We start from the raw sequence: 20247 nt of genomic DNA on the forward strand, positions 1-20247 counted from the left end.
TTTTTTTTTTTTTTTTTTTGTATTTTTCAGTAGAGACGGGGTTTCACCATGTTAGCCGGGATCGTCTCTCAATCTCCTGACCTCGTGATCCGCCCGTCTCGGCCTCCCAAAGTGCTGGGATTACAGGTTTGAGCCACCGCGCCCGGCTGTTTTTAATGTTTTATAAAAATTTTGACATCTGTTTATCAATTTCTATAAAAAGAGACTGCTAGAATTTTGGTAGGAATTGATTTTAATTTGTAGATCAAGTGGGAAAATTTGCCATCTTGACATTATTGAGTCTTTGGATCTGTGAACACAGAATGTTTATTTAGATCTTCAGAAATGTTTTGCAGATTTCAGTATACTAGTCTTATACTTCTTATGTTAAATTTATTCCTATGTATTTTACTTATTTGATGCTATTGTGATGGAATTATTTTCTTATTTTTCTTTTTGTATTCTTTATTCCTGGTATATAAAAATACAGTTGAATTTTTTGTATTTTTCTTCTATCCTGAGACCTTGCTGAACTATGGTTTACTAGTTCTAGTTGTCTTTACTTTTTGTTCTCTGGGATTTTCAATATATTAAATCATGCCATATGTGAATAAAGACAGTTTTACTTTTTTCTTCAGAATCTCTTGTGTAATTTTGCATAGAAATAGTGAGAGCAGACATCCTTGCCTTATTCCCAATCCTAGAGGGAAAGCATTCAGTCTTTCACCATTAAGAATGATTGTAGCTGTGAGTTTTTCAGAGATGCCCATCATCATTTTGAGAATGATCCCTTTTATTCCTAGTTTAATTGAGACCTTTTATTTATTTCTTTTTTTGAGACAGAGTCTCACCCTGTCTCCTAGACTGGAGTGCAGTGGCACAATCTTGGCTCACAGCAACCTCTGCTTCCTGGGTTCAAGTGATTCTCGTGCACCATCATGCCCAGCTAATTTTTGTATTTTTAGTAGAGACGGAGTTTCGGCATCTTGACCAGGTTTATTTTGAACTCCTGACCTCAAGTGATCTTCCCACCTTGGCCTCCCGAAGTGCTGGGATTATAGGTGTGAGCCATCACACCAGCCATTTTATTGAAACCTTTTAAAAAATCATGAATTGCTTGTTGATTTTATCAAAATTTTTTTGAATTTGTTGATATCATGTGGTTTCTATACTTTTTGCTGTTACTATTGTGTATTACATTAACCAATTCTATATAATTAATTTTTATATATAATTAACAATCAATCGTGTGAACCTAGTATTTCTCAACTATATCTCATTTGGTCATAGGGTGTTATCCTCTTTATATGGTGCTGGATATGATTTGCTATATTTTTAAAGGATTTCTGTATCCATGTTTATTAAGGGGTTTTAGTCTGTAAATTTCTTGTAGTGACTTCATCTGCTTTTCATGTCAACTTAATGCTAGCCTCAAAGAATGAGTTTGGAAGTCTTTCATTCTGTCCTACTTTTGGAAGCATGTATGAGGGATTGACATTCTTTCCTTAAATGTTTGATACAGTTTACCAGTGAAGCCATGTGGAACTGGTAGAACTTTTTTCGATGAAAAGTTTTTAAATTAATAATTTAATTTCTTTGTTATAGGTCTATACAGATTTTCTTCCTTCTTTAGTCAGTTATGGTAAGTTGTATCTTTCTTTTTTTTTTTTTTTCTTTTGAGACGGAATCTTGCTCTGTCGCCCAGGCTGGAGTGCAGTGGCGTGATCTCAGCTCACTGCAGTCTCTGCCTCCTGGGTTCAAGCCATTCTCCTGCGTCAGCCTCCTGAGTAGCCGGGAATACAGGCACTCACCAACATGCCCAGCTAATTATTTTTAGTAGAGTTGGGGTTTCACCTATTGGCCAGGCTAGTCTCAAACTCCTGACTTCAGGTGATTTGCCCATTTTGGCCTCCTGAAGTGCTGGGATTACAGGCATGAGCCACTGTGCCCAGCCGGTAATTTGTATTTTTCTAGAAAGTTATATATTCATCTTGAGTTATCTAATTTGTTGGCATAAAGCTGTTCTTAACATTCCCTTTTAATCTCTTTTACTTTTGAAGAGTTAATAATGATATTCTTTCATTCCTCATTCTGATAATTGTGACTTATCCCTTTTTTCTGCATTAGTTAAGCTAAAGGATTGTCAGTTTGATAATCCATTAGAAATAACTTAATTTCATTGATTTTTTTCCTATCATTTGTCCTTTTCATTTCATTGGTTTCAGCTCTAATCTTTATTATTTTCTGTTTTAATAGCGTTGTTTTTAGTTTTATTATTTCTCATCTTAAGGCTAAAGCTTTGATTATTGATTTGAGAAATTTATTCCCATATGATGTGGGCATTTAATGCTATAAATATCTCTTTAATCACTACTTAAGCTGCATCCCAGAAATTGTGATATATTTACATTTTTTATTTTCTTATTTTTTTTTCTTTTTAGACAGAGTCTCGCTCTGTCGCCCAAGCTGGAGTGCAGTGGCCAAATCTCAGCTCACTGCAAACTCCGCCTCCCGGGTTTATGCCATTCTCCTGCCTCAGCCTCTCGCATTTTTTATTTTCTTTAAAGTATTTTGTTATTTTCCTTACGATTTCTTCTTTGGCCCCTGGGTTATTTAGAAATGTGTTGTTTAACTTCCAAATATTTCACAATTTCACAGATTTCTTTTTGTTGCTGATTTCTAATCTAATTCCATTATGGTCAGATGATATACTTTATATGATGTTCATTCTTTTACATTTATTAAGACTTGTTTTAAGGTCTAGCATATGGTCTGTTTGGGAGATTGTTGCATAGGCACTTGAATGTGTATTCTGCAGTTCTTAGCTGCAGCATTTTATTAATATATATGCCAGTTACGTTGAGTTGGTTGATAAACCTGTTCATTTCTTCTATCACCTTAATTGAGTTTCTAATTATTCTATCAATTATGGAGAGTGGGATATTTAAATCTTCAAGTGTTATTTTTTAGTTGTCTATTTTATCATTTAAATTCTGTCAGTTTTTGATTCATGTACAGTCATGAGTCACTTAATATGTTCTGAGAAATGCATCATTATGCAATTTCGTTGTTGTACAAACATTATAGCATATGCGTATACAAACCTAGATAACATAGCCTACTCTACATTTAGGCTATAGCCCATCTATGGTAAAACATATTGCTCTTAGGCTGCAAACCTGTACAGAATGGAACTGTACTGAATAGACAATTGTAAGTTTTGATAAGTATTAATTGTTAATAATGGCAAGTATTTTTTTTTTTTTATCTCAAATGTATCTAAACATAGAAAAGGTACAATAGAAGTATGGTATTAGAATCATATGGGACCACCATTGTATATGCAGTCTGTCACTAAGTGAAACATTGTTATGTAGCACATAATGTATTTTGAGATTCTGTTGTTAGATGTGTATGTACCTATAATTGTTAGGTTTTACTAAAAGTTGGCCCCGTTTATTATTATGAAATACCTGTCTCTGTAATACTTCTTGTCTTAAATTAGTTTCTATCTGTTATTAATTATAGCTACTTCAACTTTCTTATGGTTGTAGTTTAATAGTATACCTCTTTCCATCTTCTTACTTTAACTTAGTTTTGGTTTTGAATGAAAGTGTTTCTAGTTTAAACAGTATTTTGTTAATCTTGCTATTTAACGCAGTCTGACAATCTCTGATTTTTAAATGCGGCTTTTAACATTTTCATTTAGTGTAATAATAATATATTTGAACTCACTTGGTAATTTGCTATTCGTTGTCTGTTTTTCCTGCCTTTTTTGTTACTCTGTTCCCCTTTTACTACTTTATGTGCTTTGTATCTGTATTTTAGTGTACCATTTCATTTTCTCTATTCATTTTTTTACTATGTATATTTTTAATGGTGGCTCTGGGAACTGTATTATGACTTGAATTTACATTCTACCTCAGTTAAACTCCTAAATTAATTCTGGTAAATTATGGAAAATTTGTTCTAATTTATATCTAATCTTTATCCCCCTGTATTGACACATATATTATATCTACATGTAATATAACCCCATATTACAGTGTTATAAATGTATATATTCAGTAGCATTTTCAAGTACTTAAGAGGAGAAATGACGAATACTGTATCTGTAGAGTCTTCATATAACCCAAATATTTGTTATATCCAGTGCTTTTCGTTTCTTTCTGTACATTGGAGTTAACACCTGAAAGACTGAAGGACAAGGTGTTTCTGGTAAGGAAGATCTGACACCATTAAATAATCTGAGTGCTTGTTTATGAGAGAATATCTTTGTTTCACTTTTAGTTTTGAAGGATAGTTTTACTGGATATAAAATTATTGGTTGACAGTTTTTTTTTTTCCTTCTTTGGTAGTGTTACCAGTTTCCACTGATAGTATTGCTGAGTGTGGACATTGTTCACCACTTCAAATCAAGTGACCTCTCTTTGATCATGGCAGCAATGCCACCAGTCCTCATAGCTTGCCTTGTAGAACCTCCTCTGTGGTAGAGATAGAAATGGCCTCATGCAAGAACATCACAGATTCTCACTTTTCTTATCCAAAGTTCAACAGTTCTTCAAGCATAAATGCTTTTCTCATTATTTTAATCCCAAAGTACTGAAATGGTTGTGTTTTTTGTTAAATGTTGTATCAACTATATCTAGCTTTGCAGTTTATTTTTGGAAAGATGATTTTTAAAAAACTGCTTATTTGGCCATAACTGCAAGTCTAACCCAAATTCTCTTCTTTTCTCAAGCTACTTCATATATTACTAGTTGGTTTTGGTTTTTTTTTTTTTTAAATATTTAGCCTGGAAATGATTGCATTTCACTGTCTCCTTAGATTGGCCCCATTACAAGTAAGGAAATGCAATGCATTGTGACCTATGCAGAAAGAATTACTGGTGACTGCTTTATACTGAAGACAACTGTGGGTGTGGTAGGCAGAGTTTGTGCAATGAATAGCACAAATGTATAATTACATACTCTCTCAGATTTTCATTTTCATGAAATGAAGTCCAGCTTTGGATCTTTCCAACTCTGTGACATCTGAGGTTTTCTTCTTACGTTCCTGACGATATTTAGGAAAAATTACTTCTGACTTTCATTAATAATTTTGCAAGCTTTTCTAACTTATTTAATGTCTTTCCATTCCTTATAGTAGCTATGACAATTTTTTTTTTTTACCAATTTCTTTAAGATTGTCTAATTGTTTTCCCTACTCAACAGGCAACCTTCATATTACTTCAGTGGAAGTGAGTGAAAGCATTGACAGTTTCTCACCCAGACCCATCGAATTCCTAATAAAGAGCCTTTGCAATTATCATAGAATATTTCTCTTCCAAATAGTTCCACAGTTCACTCTTCGAAGAATTCCACTTTCTCATAGAGACCTTACTAGAGTATGGTATCTTAAAATGACACCACCATCAACTGGTGTCCCATTACCCTGCTAATTGTTCTCCAGAGCTTTTATCAACATTGACGTACTAAATATCAGTTGATTAATAGTTGATTATCTTTCTACCACTAGAATGCAAGCTCTTTGAAAACAATGAGTGTGCATTGCTCAGTGCTGTGTCCCTAGATCCTAGAATGAGGTCACATAATTTTAACTCAGAATATTTGTTCAACAAAAGAATCTACCTTACTAGAAGCAATCCTTATACTGCCGCCAATGCTTAAGACCCAGCCATTTTTACTCATTCATTCCCCTCCCTCCCTCCCTCCGTTCCTTCCTTCTTTCCTTCCTTCCTTCCTTCCTTCCTTCCTTCCTTCCTTCCAATTTCCTTTCTTTCAACTTCCTAACTTTCCCCTCCTCCCTCCCTCCCTCCCTCCATCTCTTTCTTTTGTGTACTATATGCTATGCACTGTAGTTTTAGAGAACTTGCTTATAAACTCTTTATTTTCCCCATGTTGGCATGTAAGAATATCAAGATATCTTTTCAGCTTATCCAATCAGGACAAAACCTTTTAGCTGTCAAATCGAATAGAACTTTTTTAAATTCTTGACATCATTGCTTGATTCCTTCTTGAATACCTTCCTAACTTCTGGATAACCACTCTCTTTTGGTTTTCTGTGGATCTTGGCCATTCTTTCTGAACATTCTTCATGGGCTCTTTTTCCCTTTCCTCTGCCTTTCTCTTAAACACAGGTATTCTTCCTATGTACAGCTTTCCTAAACTTTAGCTATCATCTTTCACTGATAGTTTACAAATCTGTAAGATTTTCACATGCCTGACTTCTTTGTTCTTTTCTTATATGCCCAGATACCCATTTTAGCTATACCTGTACTAATGTTAAGGACTGAATATTTGTGTTCCCTCAAATTCATATGTTGAGCCCTTAACATCCAATGTGATGGTTAGGAGGTGAGGCATTTAGGAGGTATTTAGGTTTCTGTGACATCATGAGATTGGAGCCAGTGGGATTAGTACCTTAAGAAGAAAAGGAAGAAATACCAGAGTTTCCTCTCTCTCTGTCGTGTGAGAACACAGCAAGAAGGTTGTCTAATTGTTTTCCAGCTTCAGAGAGTGTTCTTACCAGGAACCAAATCTGCCAGCACCTTGATGCTGGAATTCCCAGAACTCTTAGAGATGAATGTCTGTTGTTTAAGTCACTAGTCTATGGTATTTTGTTATACCAGCCTCTGCTGACCACAAGACAGCTATCCATTCCATGGCACTGATGTTACTGATAGGATCTTGTCTTATAGAGTAGTAGGAGTCATCAATACCAATTTACCCTAAGTCACACATTGTTATAATATTCACATTTTTAGCAAAACTATAGGGTAACTACTAATACCTTTTTATCTGAAGGGCAATGCTATTCTTTTCAGTCCCTTCTTCTTTTAAAAACAGTGATTATTCTAGTTTTGCATCGTTTACTATTGAAATAATGTTTTAGACAATCTTAGAGGATTGTATTTCTTTATGAATAATGAAATGTTGATGAACAAGTCATGATTAAACCAGTAATGACTTTCAGAAGTAAATAATAGTTTTATTAGTAACATGGATTTCTATATGTAAAAGATTTTTCACAAATTTGAAATCAATTATCTTATTACTATCATTATTATTATATTTTGTACATGCAATACATTTCATATTTCCTACAAAACAGTATTCCAAATGTAGAATCTTAGTTACAGCACAAATAAAACTGTAGGTTGCTCATTTTCATTTCCTTTCTTTCTATGCCTTTCAACTGTCTTCCTCTTCTATGAAGATGGGCTAGATATCATTTATAATGTCTTGATTTTTTTTGAAGTATCTATTACTTAAATTAACATCACTTAGAATTAACAAACACTTTATCTTAACTGTCTATTTTATTTTATTTTAAGATGGAGTTTCGCCCTTGTTGCTCAGGCTGGAGTGCAATGGCATGATCTTGGCTCACTGGAGCCTCTGCCTCCCATATTCAATAGATTCTCCTGCCTTAGCCTCCTAAGTAGCTGGGATTACAGGCATGCGCCACCACACCTGGCTAGTCTTTTTGTATTTTTAGTAGAGACAGGTTTTCTCCATGTTGGTCAGGCTGGTCTTGAACTCCTGACCTCAGGTAATCTGCCTACCTCGACCTCTCAAAGCGCTGGGATTACTGGTGTCAACCACTGCTCCCAGCCTTAACTGTCTTTAAATAAGTTAAGTGCTAACTCATTTGGGCTAACACTCTCAGCAATTTTGGCCTATTTAAATTTGTAGTACATCTTTCTCTCAAGTGTTACACTCACAATAGGTGGTAGAATGTTCCTGGTTATACTAGTTCATATTTGAAATACAAACCTGTCTGAGTCTTACTGGTTTGTTGACTGTAAGAGAAAAAACTGGGAGAAGAGGAAGGCATTTTTTTGTTGTTGATGCTTTTGACAAACATTCAGTGACTAAGGTAATGAAAACAAGGAAAACTGAGGAAAGTGTCTCCAACATTGACCAACATTCTTTCTGCATTTGCTAAATGGATATTTGTAAGGTGACTCAAACTGGCCTCAAGTACATACACTTTTTTTCTGTATTGATTCCTACCAAAAAAGATTGGGATCATAAATTATGTTTCTGTGATCAGGATTTGTATAAATAGTCACTGTTCATTAACCGCAACATTGACAAAAACTTTATTTTTTAATATCTATATTATTAAAATTATTTTTGTGTCGTGTAAACTATAATCTTCTGATTATAGCATGGTGTAAAATCGGCAACATGTGATACAATATAAAGAAATCCACTGTAATTTTCTTTTTAAGTTTCACTCAATTGTAAGTTAATATGTTCCTTTGGGGACCTCCTTCCTGCTCCACCCCTTGGCGTTGACACATGTAACGCATAGTCTCACTGATTGTTCTTTATTTATTCAATTTGTCCCAAAGCTTTCTGTCATATTCACTTTCTTTCACATTATTTGTTCCGAATTACATCAGTGTTTGGTTTTCATTTTCTTGAGAATTGTTTTGTTTGTATTCTTTTCTCTAATGATAATATAGAGGGGTAACAAATTCACATACAAATGGGATTCTCAATGTTCCTGCTTTGTTCTTTTTTTATTATTCTTTAGACATTTTGTTTGAAAATGTTTAAATTCTGCCAGCAATATTTTCTCTGAAACAAAAGACTTAGATTATAGCATTACAACTTTCCAAGTACAATAAAAATCTTAATCTCGAAGGTCAGCCCAGATTGATAGAAAACTACGTGAAGTTCTCAGAATAGTTTGTGGTTCTGACCAGTCATGGATGTCTGAACATATTTTATGGAGTACCCAGAACATTATTTTGCCAGTATTATAAGTCGATAAGGTATTTTTATTCTGGTGTGTGTGTATGAAAGGAGTACTTGTGCAATTAATGTGTTTTGTGAATTTTTCTCACAGTGGGAAATTGTGGAATTTTTATCATTGTATGTTAACATCTCATCTTCTAGGTATAGTGTGCTTTTTAAAACAATCTGTATGCTAAATAAATGGACATTAAGTAGTACCTTAAAAGGTGTATTTTTTTTTTTTTAGGAGTTAGAGTATGATATGCCCAATTTCAATTTCTTAATCTGATTCCAAAGAAGCAGCAGAAATATAACTGTGATAGTACCAGTGTTATTTGGGATTTTTAAAAATTTAACAAATTTAAATTTCGTGCTCTTACATCCAACATAACCACCATTTAGCATTTCTTGGATAAAATAAGGTTTGAAAAAATATATATAGCTCACTACCAGCTTTAAAATATGTAATCTGAAATCATTCCAAAATATTTTAAGACAAATTTGGCAGAGCCTTTATTTTTAAATAGCATGGAATTTGATGTAGGTTTTAAAATAATTTTAGAATTAGTTACAGATGATTTAGTTTGTCGTTCTTCCTAGGGGGAAAAATATTTTAAATCTTAAGACAGGCAAAGTACCATAGTGCTGACCACATATTACACAGTTATCATTGTTTCCAGTCAAGTTATTGTGAACTATGTTGCTAGGTTTATTTTATTATGCAAGTCTCAATTTCAAAGTTTCTAATTTTATGACAATTTTATTAACTATATTTGGTCAAGACATTTTTAATATTCAGACTTATAAGAATGTATCTTCTGGTACCTACTGAGTATTGAATATATATTTAGATTCCTCTAAAATATTTATAGTATGATCTACCTAGTAATTCACTTGGTATTTTTTCTTCAGTGAAAAAACAAGGTAAGACTACAAGTGCAGTGTGATCTCTGATCTAATCTCTGCCTGGGCACATCCATCCCCCATAGGGGGAAAAATATATATGAAGGAAATACAACTAAGTGTTAATAGTATTTATTATTGGGAGTGGCAAGATAGAAGGTAAATTATGAATGGTTTTGATATTTTCTTCTTACATAATTTCCAAAATTATCTGCAGTATGGTGTCTATTACCTCTCTAGTTAGAAAATAAATGTCCTCAATTTGTTCTAACTTAATTGAATTACTAAAAATGATGTTCGTGTTATACTCTCTGTACTGACAAACACTAGTAGAATTGTAAAGTCCAAAATACAAATGATATCAAATTGATATCACCATAATAAATGTTTAAAAATATTCGAATGCTAAATGGACTTTTAAAAAGTTCAAAATTACTTTCCTATATTTACAAGAAATAAATGGCTTTATCTCAAAAGTTTATATTAATAAATTAATCTTACCTGAGATAGTAAAAGCTCAAAGTATAGAAAGGGAATTTTGCTTTTAATCCTGAAGTTTATGAATGCCAATTTTTTTTATCAAGTGCATTTTAATTAAAAATAACTCAAATGTAAGAATAATCTAGGGAACATATCAAAATTCATGCTGGTTCGTACCATCAGAGGTTTTGATTAAGAAAGTCTAAAGTCCTAGGAACCTCTATTTTAAACCAGCATCCCACATGATTCTGATGCAGGTGATCCAACAGACCATATTAGATTGTTTATTCTCTTCCTTTCTCATTCCATGGCAAGATCTATGGTCATTTTCAGTACCGTAGATAAAACCTTCCATTTACGTAATTTGATCTGTTTTCTCTGGCCTCCAAGGTATGGCACATTCGTCCCCAACAGTTTCACAATACAACAAACTAGGGTAAGGGAAGAAGTTGTTAGAACTTTTATTTTTAATTTTATCCCATATATTTAATTTATATTAATGTATGGTTCGTAGTGTATATAATTACTGAAAGAATTTTAAGTAGCTTGTATATTGTTTAGCACTTTGGTCTCAGGAAAACTATTTTCACTTTGTATGATGGAGTATTAGTCATAAATGTTAAATGTTTTACATTTTACTGTCAAGTGAAAATTAATTGTGTTTTTGTTTGTGTGCTTCCCTATTCCCTTTTGTCCCCTATATCAGGTGATGCTTTTCCTTGGACGATCAGCTTACATCATTTCAGCATATATACCCTTCTTGGAAAACAAGTGACACTTTGCCTAGTGGAACCTATGGGTTGCACCTCCACTCTAGCTGTCACGTCTCAAAAACTACTTGCTACGGGACCTGATACACGACATTCATTTGTTGTCTGTCTCCATGTTGACCTAGAGTCACTAGAGATAAAATGCTCTAATCCCCAGGTTGGTACATTTGATTTATGAAAGGAAATTTAAAGTAATGTGATTTAAAAGCAATTGTTATCCTTTTTGTTGAAGGGTTTCTCTTCTCTTAAGTATCCTAAATTATTTTTAACTTGGCCATCAAGATCAGGGTGGTTAGATTAAGAATTGCTTTGAAGCTCTCTCAAGTTGTGTAATTTAAACTCTTCTGAAAATGTAATGGTGGCAGCACAAATGTATCTTTTGGCCGATGGCATGAAATCAGTTGCAGATGTAATGTTTTTAAACACTGAAGAACTATTTTACTGTCAAACTGGAAGAGTCTGTTGAACTGATCAAATGTAATTTTCATTCAGATTCTAACTCAGAACTTCTTTGCTTATGATGCAATATTTTTAAAAAGAAAAAGATTTCAGTTGTCATAGACCAATCATGCTGTATCTTCTAATTTTACAGTTTACTGTGAATTCAGATCACCTGTGTTTACACAAATAATTAGTTGCATACAATTTAGCACTTGTTTACTTAACCTCAAATAGACTGTGTTATATTTTCTCGGTAGATTGTCAAAGCTGAATACTATTTAGAGTTATATTTTAAAATAATCCTTTTTAGAAGATTATTGGACACTCTAGGTCAATAGTGATAAATTTATATTTATCGTAGCATTAATTGTTATAAGCCAGTTTTTAAAGAGTGTTTTTTTAAGTAGGTTCAACTTAGTTGAGCTTGATGGCACATGCCTGTAGTCCCAGCTACTCAGGAGGCCGAGGCAGGAGGATCACTTGAGCCCAGAAGTTAGAGGCTGTGGTGTCCTATGATTGCAGCTGGGAGTAGCCACTGCACTCCAGCCTGGGCAATAAAGCAAGACTCTTTCTCTCAAAATTTTTTGTTTTGTTTTAATTCACTTAAAAAAAATTTATTTTTTATTTTTTATTTTTTTTATTATTATACTTTAAGTTCTAGGGTACATGTGCACAATGTGCAAGTTTGTTACATATGTATACTTGTGCCATGTTGGTGTGCTGCACCCATCAACTCTTCAGCACCAATCAACTAGTCATTTACATCAGGTATAACTCCCAATGCAATCCCTCCCCCCGCCCCGCTCCCCATAATAGGCCCCAGTGTGTGATGTTCCCCTTCCCAAGTCAAAGTGATCTCATTGTTCAGTTCCCACCTATGAGTGAGAACATGTGGTGTTTGGTTTTCTGTTCTTGCGATAGTTTGCTGAGAATGATGGTTTCCAGCTGCATCCATGTCCCTACAAAGGACACAAACTCATCCCTTTTTATGGCTGCATAGTATTCCATGGTGTATATGTGCCGCACTTTCTTAATCCAGTCTGTCACTGATGGACATTTGGCTTGATTCCAAGTCTTTGCTATTGTGAATAGTGCCGCAATAAACATATGTGTGCATGTGTCTTTATAGCAGCATGATTTATAATCCTTTGGGCATATACCCAGTAATGGGATGGCTGGGTCATATGGTATTTCTAGTTCTAGATCCTTGAGGAATCGCCATACTGTTTTCCACAATGGTTGAACTAGTTTACAATCCCACCAACAGTGTAAAAGTGTTCCTATTCCTCCACATCCTCTCCAGCACCTGTTGTTTCCTGACTTTTTAATGATTGCCATTCTAACTGGTGTGAGATGCTATCTCATTGTGGTTTTGATTTGCATTTCTCTGATGGCCAGTGATGATGAGCATTTTTTCATGTGTCTGTTGGCTGTATGCATGTCTTCTTTTGAGAAATGTCTGTTCATATCTTTTGCCCACTTTTTGATGGGGTTGTTTGTTTTTTTCCTGTAAATTTGTTTGAGTTCTTTGTAGGTTCTGGATATTAGCCGTTTGTCAGATGAGTAGATTGCAAAAATGTTCTCCCATTCTGTAGGTTGCCTGTTCACTCTGATGGTAGTTTCTTTTGCTGTGCAGAAACTCTTTAGTTTAATTAGATCCCATTTGTCAATTTTGGCTTTTGTTGCCGTTGCTTTTGGTGTTTTAGACATGAAGTCCTTGCCCGTGCCTATGTCCTGAATGGTACTACCTAGGTTTTCTTCTAGGGTTTTTATGGTATTAGGTCTAACATTTAAGTCTCTAATCCATGTTGAATTAATTTTCATATAAGGAGTAAGGAAAGGATCCAGTTTCAGCTTTCTACTTATGGCTTGCCAATTTTCCCAGCACCATTTATTAAATAGGGAATCCTTTCTCCATTTCTTGTTTTTCTCAGGTTTGTCAAAGATCAGATAACTATAGATGTGTGGTATTATTTCTGAGGACTCTGTTCTGTTCCATTGGTCTATATCTCTGTTTTGGTACCAGTACCATGCTATTTTGGCTACTGTAGCCTTATAGTATAGTTTGAAGTCAGGTAGTGTGATGCCTCCAGCTTTGTTCTTTTGACTTAGGATTGTCTTGGCAATGCGGGCTCTTTTTTGGTTCCATATGGACTTTAAAGCAGTTTTTCCCAATTCTGTGAAGAAACTCATTGGTAGCTTGGTGGGGATGGCATTGAATCTGTGAATTACCTTGGGCAGTGTGGCCATTTTCACGATATTGATTCTTCCTATCCATGAGCATGGTATGTTCTTCCATTTGTTTGTATCCTCTTTGATTTCACTGAGCATTGGTTTGTAGTTCTCCTTGAAGAGGTCCTTTTTACATCCCTTGTAAGTTGGATTCCTAGGTATTTTATTCTCTTTGAAGCAATTGTGAATGGAAGTTCATTCCTGATTTGGCTCTCTGTTTGTCTGTTACTGGTGTATAAGAATGCCTGTCATTTTTGCACGTTAATTTTGTATCCTGAGACTTTGCTGAAGTTGCTTATCAGCTTAAGGAGATTTTGGGCTGAGATGATGGGGTTTTCTAAATATACAATCATGTCATCTGCAAACAGGGACAATTTGCCTTCTTCTTTTCCTAACTGGGTACCTTTATTTCTTTCTCTTGCCTGATTGCCCTAGCCAGAACTTTCAACACTATGTTGAATAGGAGTGGTGAGAGAGGGCATCCCTGTCTTGTGCCAGTTTTCAAAGGGAATTTTTCCAGTTTTTGCCCATTCAGTATGATATTGGCTGTGGGTTTGTCATAAATAGCTCTTATTATTTTGAGGTACGTTCCATCAATACCGAATTGATTGAGCATTTTTAGCATGAAGGGCTGTTGAATTTTGTGGAAGGCCTTTTCTTCATCTATTGAGATAATCATGTGGTTTTGTCTTTGGTTCCATTTATATGCTGGATTACATTTATTGATTTGTGTATGTTGAACCAGCCTTGCATCCCAGGGATGAAGCCCACTTGATCATGGTGGATAAGCTTTTTGATGTGCTGCTGGATCTGGTTTGCCAGTATTTTATTGAGGATTTTAGCATCCATGTTCATCTGGGATATTGGTCTAAAATTCTCTTTTTTTGTTGTGTCTCTGCCAGGCTTTGGTATCAGGATGATGTTCACCTCATAAAATGAGTTAGGGAAGATTCCCTCTTTTTCTATTCATTGGAATAGTTTCAGAAGGAATGGTACCAGCTCCTCCTTGTACCTCTGGTAGAATTCAGCTGTGAATACATCTGGTCCTGGACTTTTTTTGGTTGGTAGGCTATTAATTATTGCCTCAATTTCAGAGCCTGCTATTGGTCTCTTCAGGGATTCAACTTCCTCCTGGTTTAGTCTTGGGAGAGTGTAAGTGTCCAAGAAATTATCCATTTCTTCTAGATTTTCTACTTTATTTGCGTAGAGGTGTTTATAGTATTCTCTGATGGTAGTTTGTATTTTGTTGGGGTCGGTGGTGATATCCCCTTTATCATTTTTAATTGCGTCTATTTGATTCTTCTCTCTTTTCTTCTTTATTAGTCTTGCTAGCGGTCTATCAATTTTGTTGATCTTTTCAAAAAAACAGCTCCTGGATTCATTGATTTTTTGGAGCGTTTTTTGTGTCTCTATCTCCTTCAGTTCTGCTCTGATCTTAGTTATTTCTTGCCTTCTGCTAGCTTTTGAATGTATTTGCTCTTGCTTCTCTAATTCTTTTAGTTGTGATGTTAGAGTGTCAATTGTTGATCTTTCCTGCTTTCTCTTGTGGGCATTTAGTGCTATAAATTTCCCTCTACACACTGCTTTAAATGTGTCCCAGAGATTCTAGTATGTTGTATCTTTGTTCTCATTGGTTTCAAAGAACATCTTTATTTCTGCCTTCATTTCGTTATGTACCCAGTAGTCATTCAGTAGCACGTTGTTCAGTTTCCATGTAGTTGAGCGGTTTTGATTGAGTTTCCTAGTCCTGAGTTCTAGTTTGATTGCACTGTGGTCTGAGAGACAGTTTGCTATAATTTCTGTTTTTGTACATTTGCTGAGGAGTGCTTTACTTCCAGTTATGTGGTCAATTTTGGAATAAGTGGGATGTGGTGCTGAGAAGAATGTATATTCTGTTGATTTTGGGTGGAGAGTTCTGTAGATGTCTATTAGGTTCACTTGGTGTAGAGTTGAGTTCAATTCCTGGCTATCCTTGTTAACTTTCTGTCTTATTGATCTGTCTAATGTTGACAGTGGTTGAAGTCTCCCATTATTATTGTATGGGAGTCTAAGTCTCTAAGGACTTGCTTTATGAATCTGGGTGCTCCTGTATTGGGTTCATATATATTTAGGATAGTTATCTCTTCCTGTTGAATTGATCCCTTTACCATTATGTAATGGCCTTCTTTGTCTCTTTTGATCTTTGATGGTTTAAAGTCTGTTTTATCAGAGACTAGGATTGCAACCCCTGCTTTTTTTGTTCTCCATTTGCTTGGTAGATCTTCCTCTATCTCTTTATTTTGAGCCTATGTGTGTCTCTGCATGTGAGATGGGTTTCCTGAATACACCAAACTGATGGGTCTTGACTCGTTATCCAATTTGCCAGTCCGTGTCTTTTAATTGGGCCATTTAGTCCATTTATATTTAAGGTTAATATTGTTATGTGTGAACTTGATCCTGTCGTTGTGATATTAGCTGGTTATTTTGCTCGTTAGTTGATGCAGTTTCTTCCTAACATCAATGGTCTTTACAGTTTGGCATATTTTTGCAATGACTGGTACCAGTTGTTCCTTTCCATGTTTAGAGCTTCCTTCAGGATCTTTTGTAGGGCAGGCCTGGTGGTGACAAAATGTCTAAGCATTTGCTTATCTGTAAAGGATTTTATTTCTCCTTCACTGATGATACTTAGTTTGGCTGGATATGGAATTCTGGGTTGAAAATTCTTTTCTTTAAGAATGTTGAATATTGGCCCCCACTCTCTTCTGGCTTGTAGAGTTTCTGCCGAGAGATCTGCTGTGAGTCTGATGGGCTTCCCTTTGTGGGTAACCCGACCTTTCTCTCTGGCTGCCCTTAAGATTTTTTCCTTCATTTCAACTTCAGTGAATCTGACAATTATGTGTCTTGGAGTTTTTCTTCTCGAGGAGTATCTTTGTGGCGTTCTCTGTATTTCCTGGATTTGAATGTTGGCCTGCCTTACTAGGTTGGGGAAGTTCTCCTGGATGATATCCTGAAGAGTGTTTTCCAACTTGGTTCCATTTTCTCCCTCACTTTCACGCACCCCAATCAGACGTAGATTTGGTCTTTTCACATAATGCCATACTTCTTGAAGGCTTTGTTCATTTCTTTTTCCTCTTTTTTCTTTAGACTTCTCTTCTCGTTTCATTTTATTCATTTGATCCTCAATTGCTGATACTCTTTCTTCCAGTTGATCGAGTTGGTTACTGAAGCTTGTGCATTTGTCACGTATTTCTCGTGTCATGGGTTTTATCTGTGTCAGTTCGTTTATAGCCTTCTCTGCATTGATTATTCTAGTTATCCATTCTTCCATTCTTTTTTCAATATTTTTAGTTTCTTTGCGCTGGGTACGTAATTCCTCCTGTAGCTCTGAGAAGATGGACTGAAGCCTTCTTCTCTCAACTCGTCAAAGTCATTCTCCATCCTACTTTGATCCATTGCTGGCCATGAGCTGCGTTCCTTTTGAGGGGGAGATGCGCTCTTAATTTTTGAATTTCCAGGTTTTCTGCCCTGCTTTTTCCCCATCTTTGTGGTTTTATCTGCCTTTGGTCTTTGATGATGGTGACGTACTGATGGGGTTTTGTTGTGGGTGTCCTTTCTGTTTGTTAGTTTTCCTTCTAACAGTCAGGACCCTCAGCTGCAGGTCTGTTGGAGATTGCTTGAGGTCCACTCCAGACCCTGTTTGCCTGGGTATCAGCAGCGGAGGCTGCAGAAGATAGAATATTGCTGAACAGCGAGTGTTCCTGTCTGATTCTTGCTCTGGAAGCTTCGTCTCAGGGGTGTACCCCGCCCTGTGAGGTGTGGGATGTCGGTCTGCACCTAGTGGGGGATGTCTCCCAGTTAGGCTACCCCAGGGTCAGGGACCCACTTGAGCAGGCAGTCTGTCCGTTCTCAGATCTCACCCTCTGTGTTGGGAGAGCCACTGCTCTCTTCAAAGATGTCAGACAGGGTCATTTGCATCTGCAGAGGTTTCTGCTGCTTTTTGTTTAGCAATGCCCTGTCCCCAGAGGTGGAGTCTACAGAGACAGGCAGGCCTCCTTGATCTGCTGTGGGCTCCACCCAGTTCGAGCTTCCTGGTGACTTTGTTTACCTACTTAAGCCTCAGCAATTGTGGGCGCCCCTCCCCCAGCCTTGCTGCTGCCTTGCAGTTAGATCTCAGACTGCTGTGCTAGCAATGAGGGAGGCTCCGTGGGTGTGGGACCCTCCCGGCCAGGTGTGGGATATAATCTCCTGGTATGCCGTTTGCTAAGACCCTTGGTAAAGTGCAGTATTAGGGTGGGAGTTACCCGATTTTCCAGGTGTTGTGTGTCTCAGTTCCTCTGGCTAGGAAAAGGAATTCCCTTCCCCCTTGTGCTTCCCAGGTGAGGTGATGCCTCGTCCTGCTTCAGCTCTTGCTGGTCGAGCTGCACCAGCTGACCAGCACTGATTGTCTGGCACTCCCCAGTGAGATAAACCCGGTACCTCAGTTGAAAATGCAGAAATCACCTGTCTTCTGTGTCGCTCGTGCTGGGAGCTAGAGACTGGAGCTTTTCCTATTCGGCCATCTTGCTCTGGGAGTTTAATTCACTTTTTATGAAGCAGTATTAGTGATAAATGTTAAATGTTTTACATTTTACTCTCACGTGACAATTAACTATATTTTTGTTTGTGTGCTTCCCTACTCTGTTTCATCGCCTATATTAAGTGATACTTCTCTTTAGACTATCAGCTTGCATTCCATAGTTTATAGAGCCTCTTCTTTGAAACCATCCTCATCCTTTCTTCTCTTCTTCTTGCCTCCGTCTCCCTACTATATACTATACTGTTTGATTTAACTTTTATATGTATTTGTGTACTTTGAAAAGATTAAACCCAATAATATGTTGGTAAGAGCCTTATTATAAAAATGCATTTAATTAGAATTATGACAAGGCAGCTGTATTAAAAGAACACTATCATAACAACTGAAGAACTCATCCTCCATTATATTAACTTTCTTACTTTCTGTCTTTCTTTCTTCTCTTCTTTCCTTTCTTTCCCTTCTTTCCTTTCTCCCTTTCCTTTCCCTCTCCTCTGCTCTCCTCCCCTCCCCTCCCCTCCCCTCTCCTCCCCTCCCCTCCCCTCTCCTTTTTTCTTTTCTTTCTTTTGACAGGGTCTTGCTTGGTCCCCCAGGCTGAAGTGCAGTGGTGCAATCACAGCTCATGCAGCCTCAAACTTCTAGATTCAAGCAGTTGTCCCATTTGAACCTCCTAAGTAGCTGTGACTATAGGCACATGCCACCACGACCAGCTAATTTATTTCATTTTTATTTCTTTGTAGAACAGGGTATCGCTTTGTTGTCTGGGATGATCTTGAACTCCTGGCTTCAAGTGATCCTTCTGCCTCAGCCTCTCAAAGTGCTTGTTCATTTATTTTAGAATCAGTAGTGAATACTTTTGAATGATACTAAATATTTCAGTTTAATGGCCATTTGCCTTTCCATTATACCCATAGTGATATAGAAGAAAATAATCATGAAATGAGTTACCTTCTTTGAGAGTACTCTTTGAGTGCTACTGCTAACGGTTGCTTTAAAGTGTTTTTAAAAGGAAGGGAAACTGTTATGTGTTGAATTGTGTCCCCGCAAAAATATATGTTGAAGTTCTAACCTTGTGTATCTCAGAATATAACCTTATTTGGTTATAGGTTTGTAACAGAAGTAAGTTAAAATGAGGTCATTAGGGTGACCCAGTGTCACTGGTATCCTTATAAAATAGAAAAACTTGGTCATAGACTTATACAAAAGGAAAATGATGTAAAGATACACAGGGAAATTGTCATGTGAACATGGAAGCAAAGATTGAACTAGTGGAGCTGTAAGCCAAGGAACACCCAAGGTGGCTAGTTCCCACCAGAAGAAGCTAGGCAGAGAGCCAAGGAAGGATTGTACTCAGAATCTCAGAGGGTGCATGGCCCTACTGATACCTTGATTTTAGACTGTAACCTCCAATAACTTTGAGACAATATATTTCTGTTGTTTTAACCCACCCAGTTTATGGTACTTTGTTATGGCAGCTCTGCTAGATAGAATGTAGAGGAACAGATTCAACTTCTTTAGACCCTTTATCACAGAAGTTGTTAAAAAGGAAAACATAAGAGATCTCTTAGCATGGCAGTATAGGTTCCCTCAGCCTATCTTTCCCACTGATTATTCCTATATACTCTAGGAAAAATTCAAAAACAAGCAATTGACTACCCCCACATAAATGCATGTTCTCAGGTTGTTTTAAAATAATTGAATTGCAAAACGACTTTAAGGTAGCTTTTAGAAATTTTTATGAGGTGTAAACAAAAGCATACTGAATGAAAAGGTAATAAATCTCAATTGAGGAATAAAAAGTATAAAAAGAATCAAATGGAATTTTAGAACTAAAAAATACAGTACCTGAAGGAAGAAAACCATATTGTGTGGGCTTAAAGGTAGCCTGGAGATGATAGAAGAAAGAGTTACTAAACTTGAACATAGATCAGTAGAAATTACTGAATTTGAAAAAGAAAGGAAAAAGGTTTTTTTTTATAAAATGAACAGCGCTCCAATAGTTATAGAATAGAAAAGTCCAATGTTGTTTTCTACTTGGAGTTTCAGAAGGAGAGGAGATAAAGGATTGGGATAGGAAAAAAAAAAAAAAGAGGAAATAATTACAGAAAACTTTGCAAATTTGGGGAAAGAGATAGTCTTT

The 20247-nt window shown here is 36.2% G+C and overlaps 1 protein-coding gene across 1 annotated transcript in view; it reads left to right on the plus strand.

The window, feature by feature from the left end:
• VPS13B (vacuolar protein sorting 13 homolog B) overlaps positions 1 to 20247 on the plus strand; it is an 858817-nt gene that overhangs the window by 403701 nt on the left and 434869 nt on the right. The window contains exon 22 of the mRNA XM_025394335.1: positions 10819 to 11039. Within this exon, the coding sequence (XP_025250120.1) occupies positions 10819 to 11039 (221 nt within the window). The remainder of the gene's footprint in view (positions 1 to 10818; positions 11040 to 20247) is intronic.

The sequence above is a fragment of the Theropithecus gelada genome, chromosome 8 (assembly GCF_003255815.1).
Source record: "Theropithecus gelada isolate Dixy chromosome 8, Tgel_1.0, whole genome shotgun sequence".
NCBI classification, from domain to species: Eukaryota; Metazoa; Chordata; class Mammalia; order Primates; family Cercopithecidae; genus Theropithecus; species Theropithecus gelada.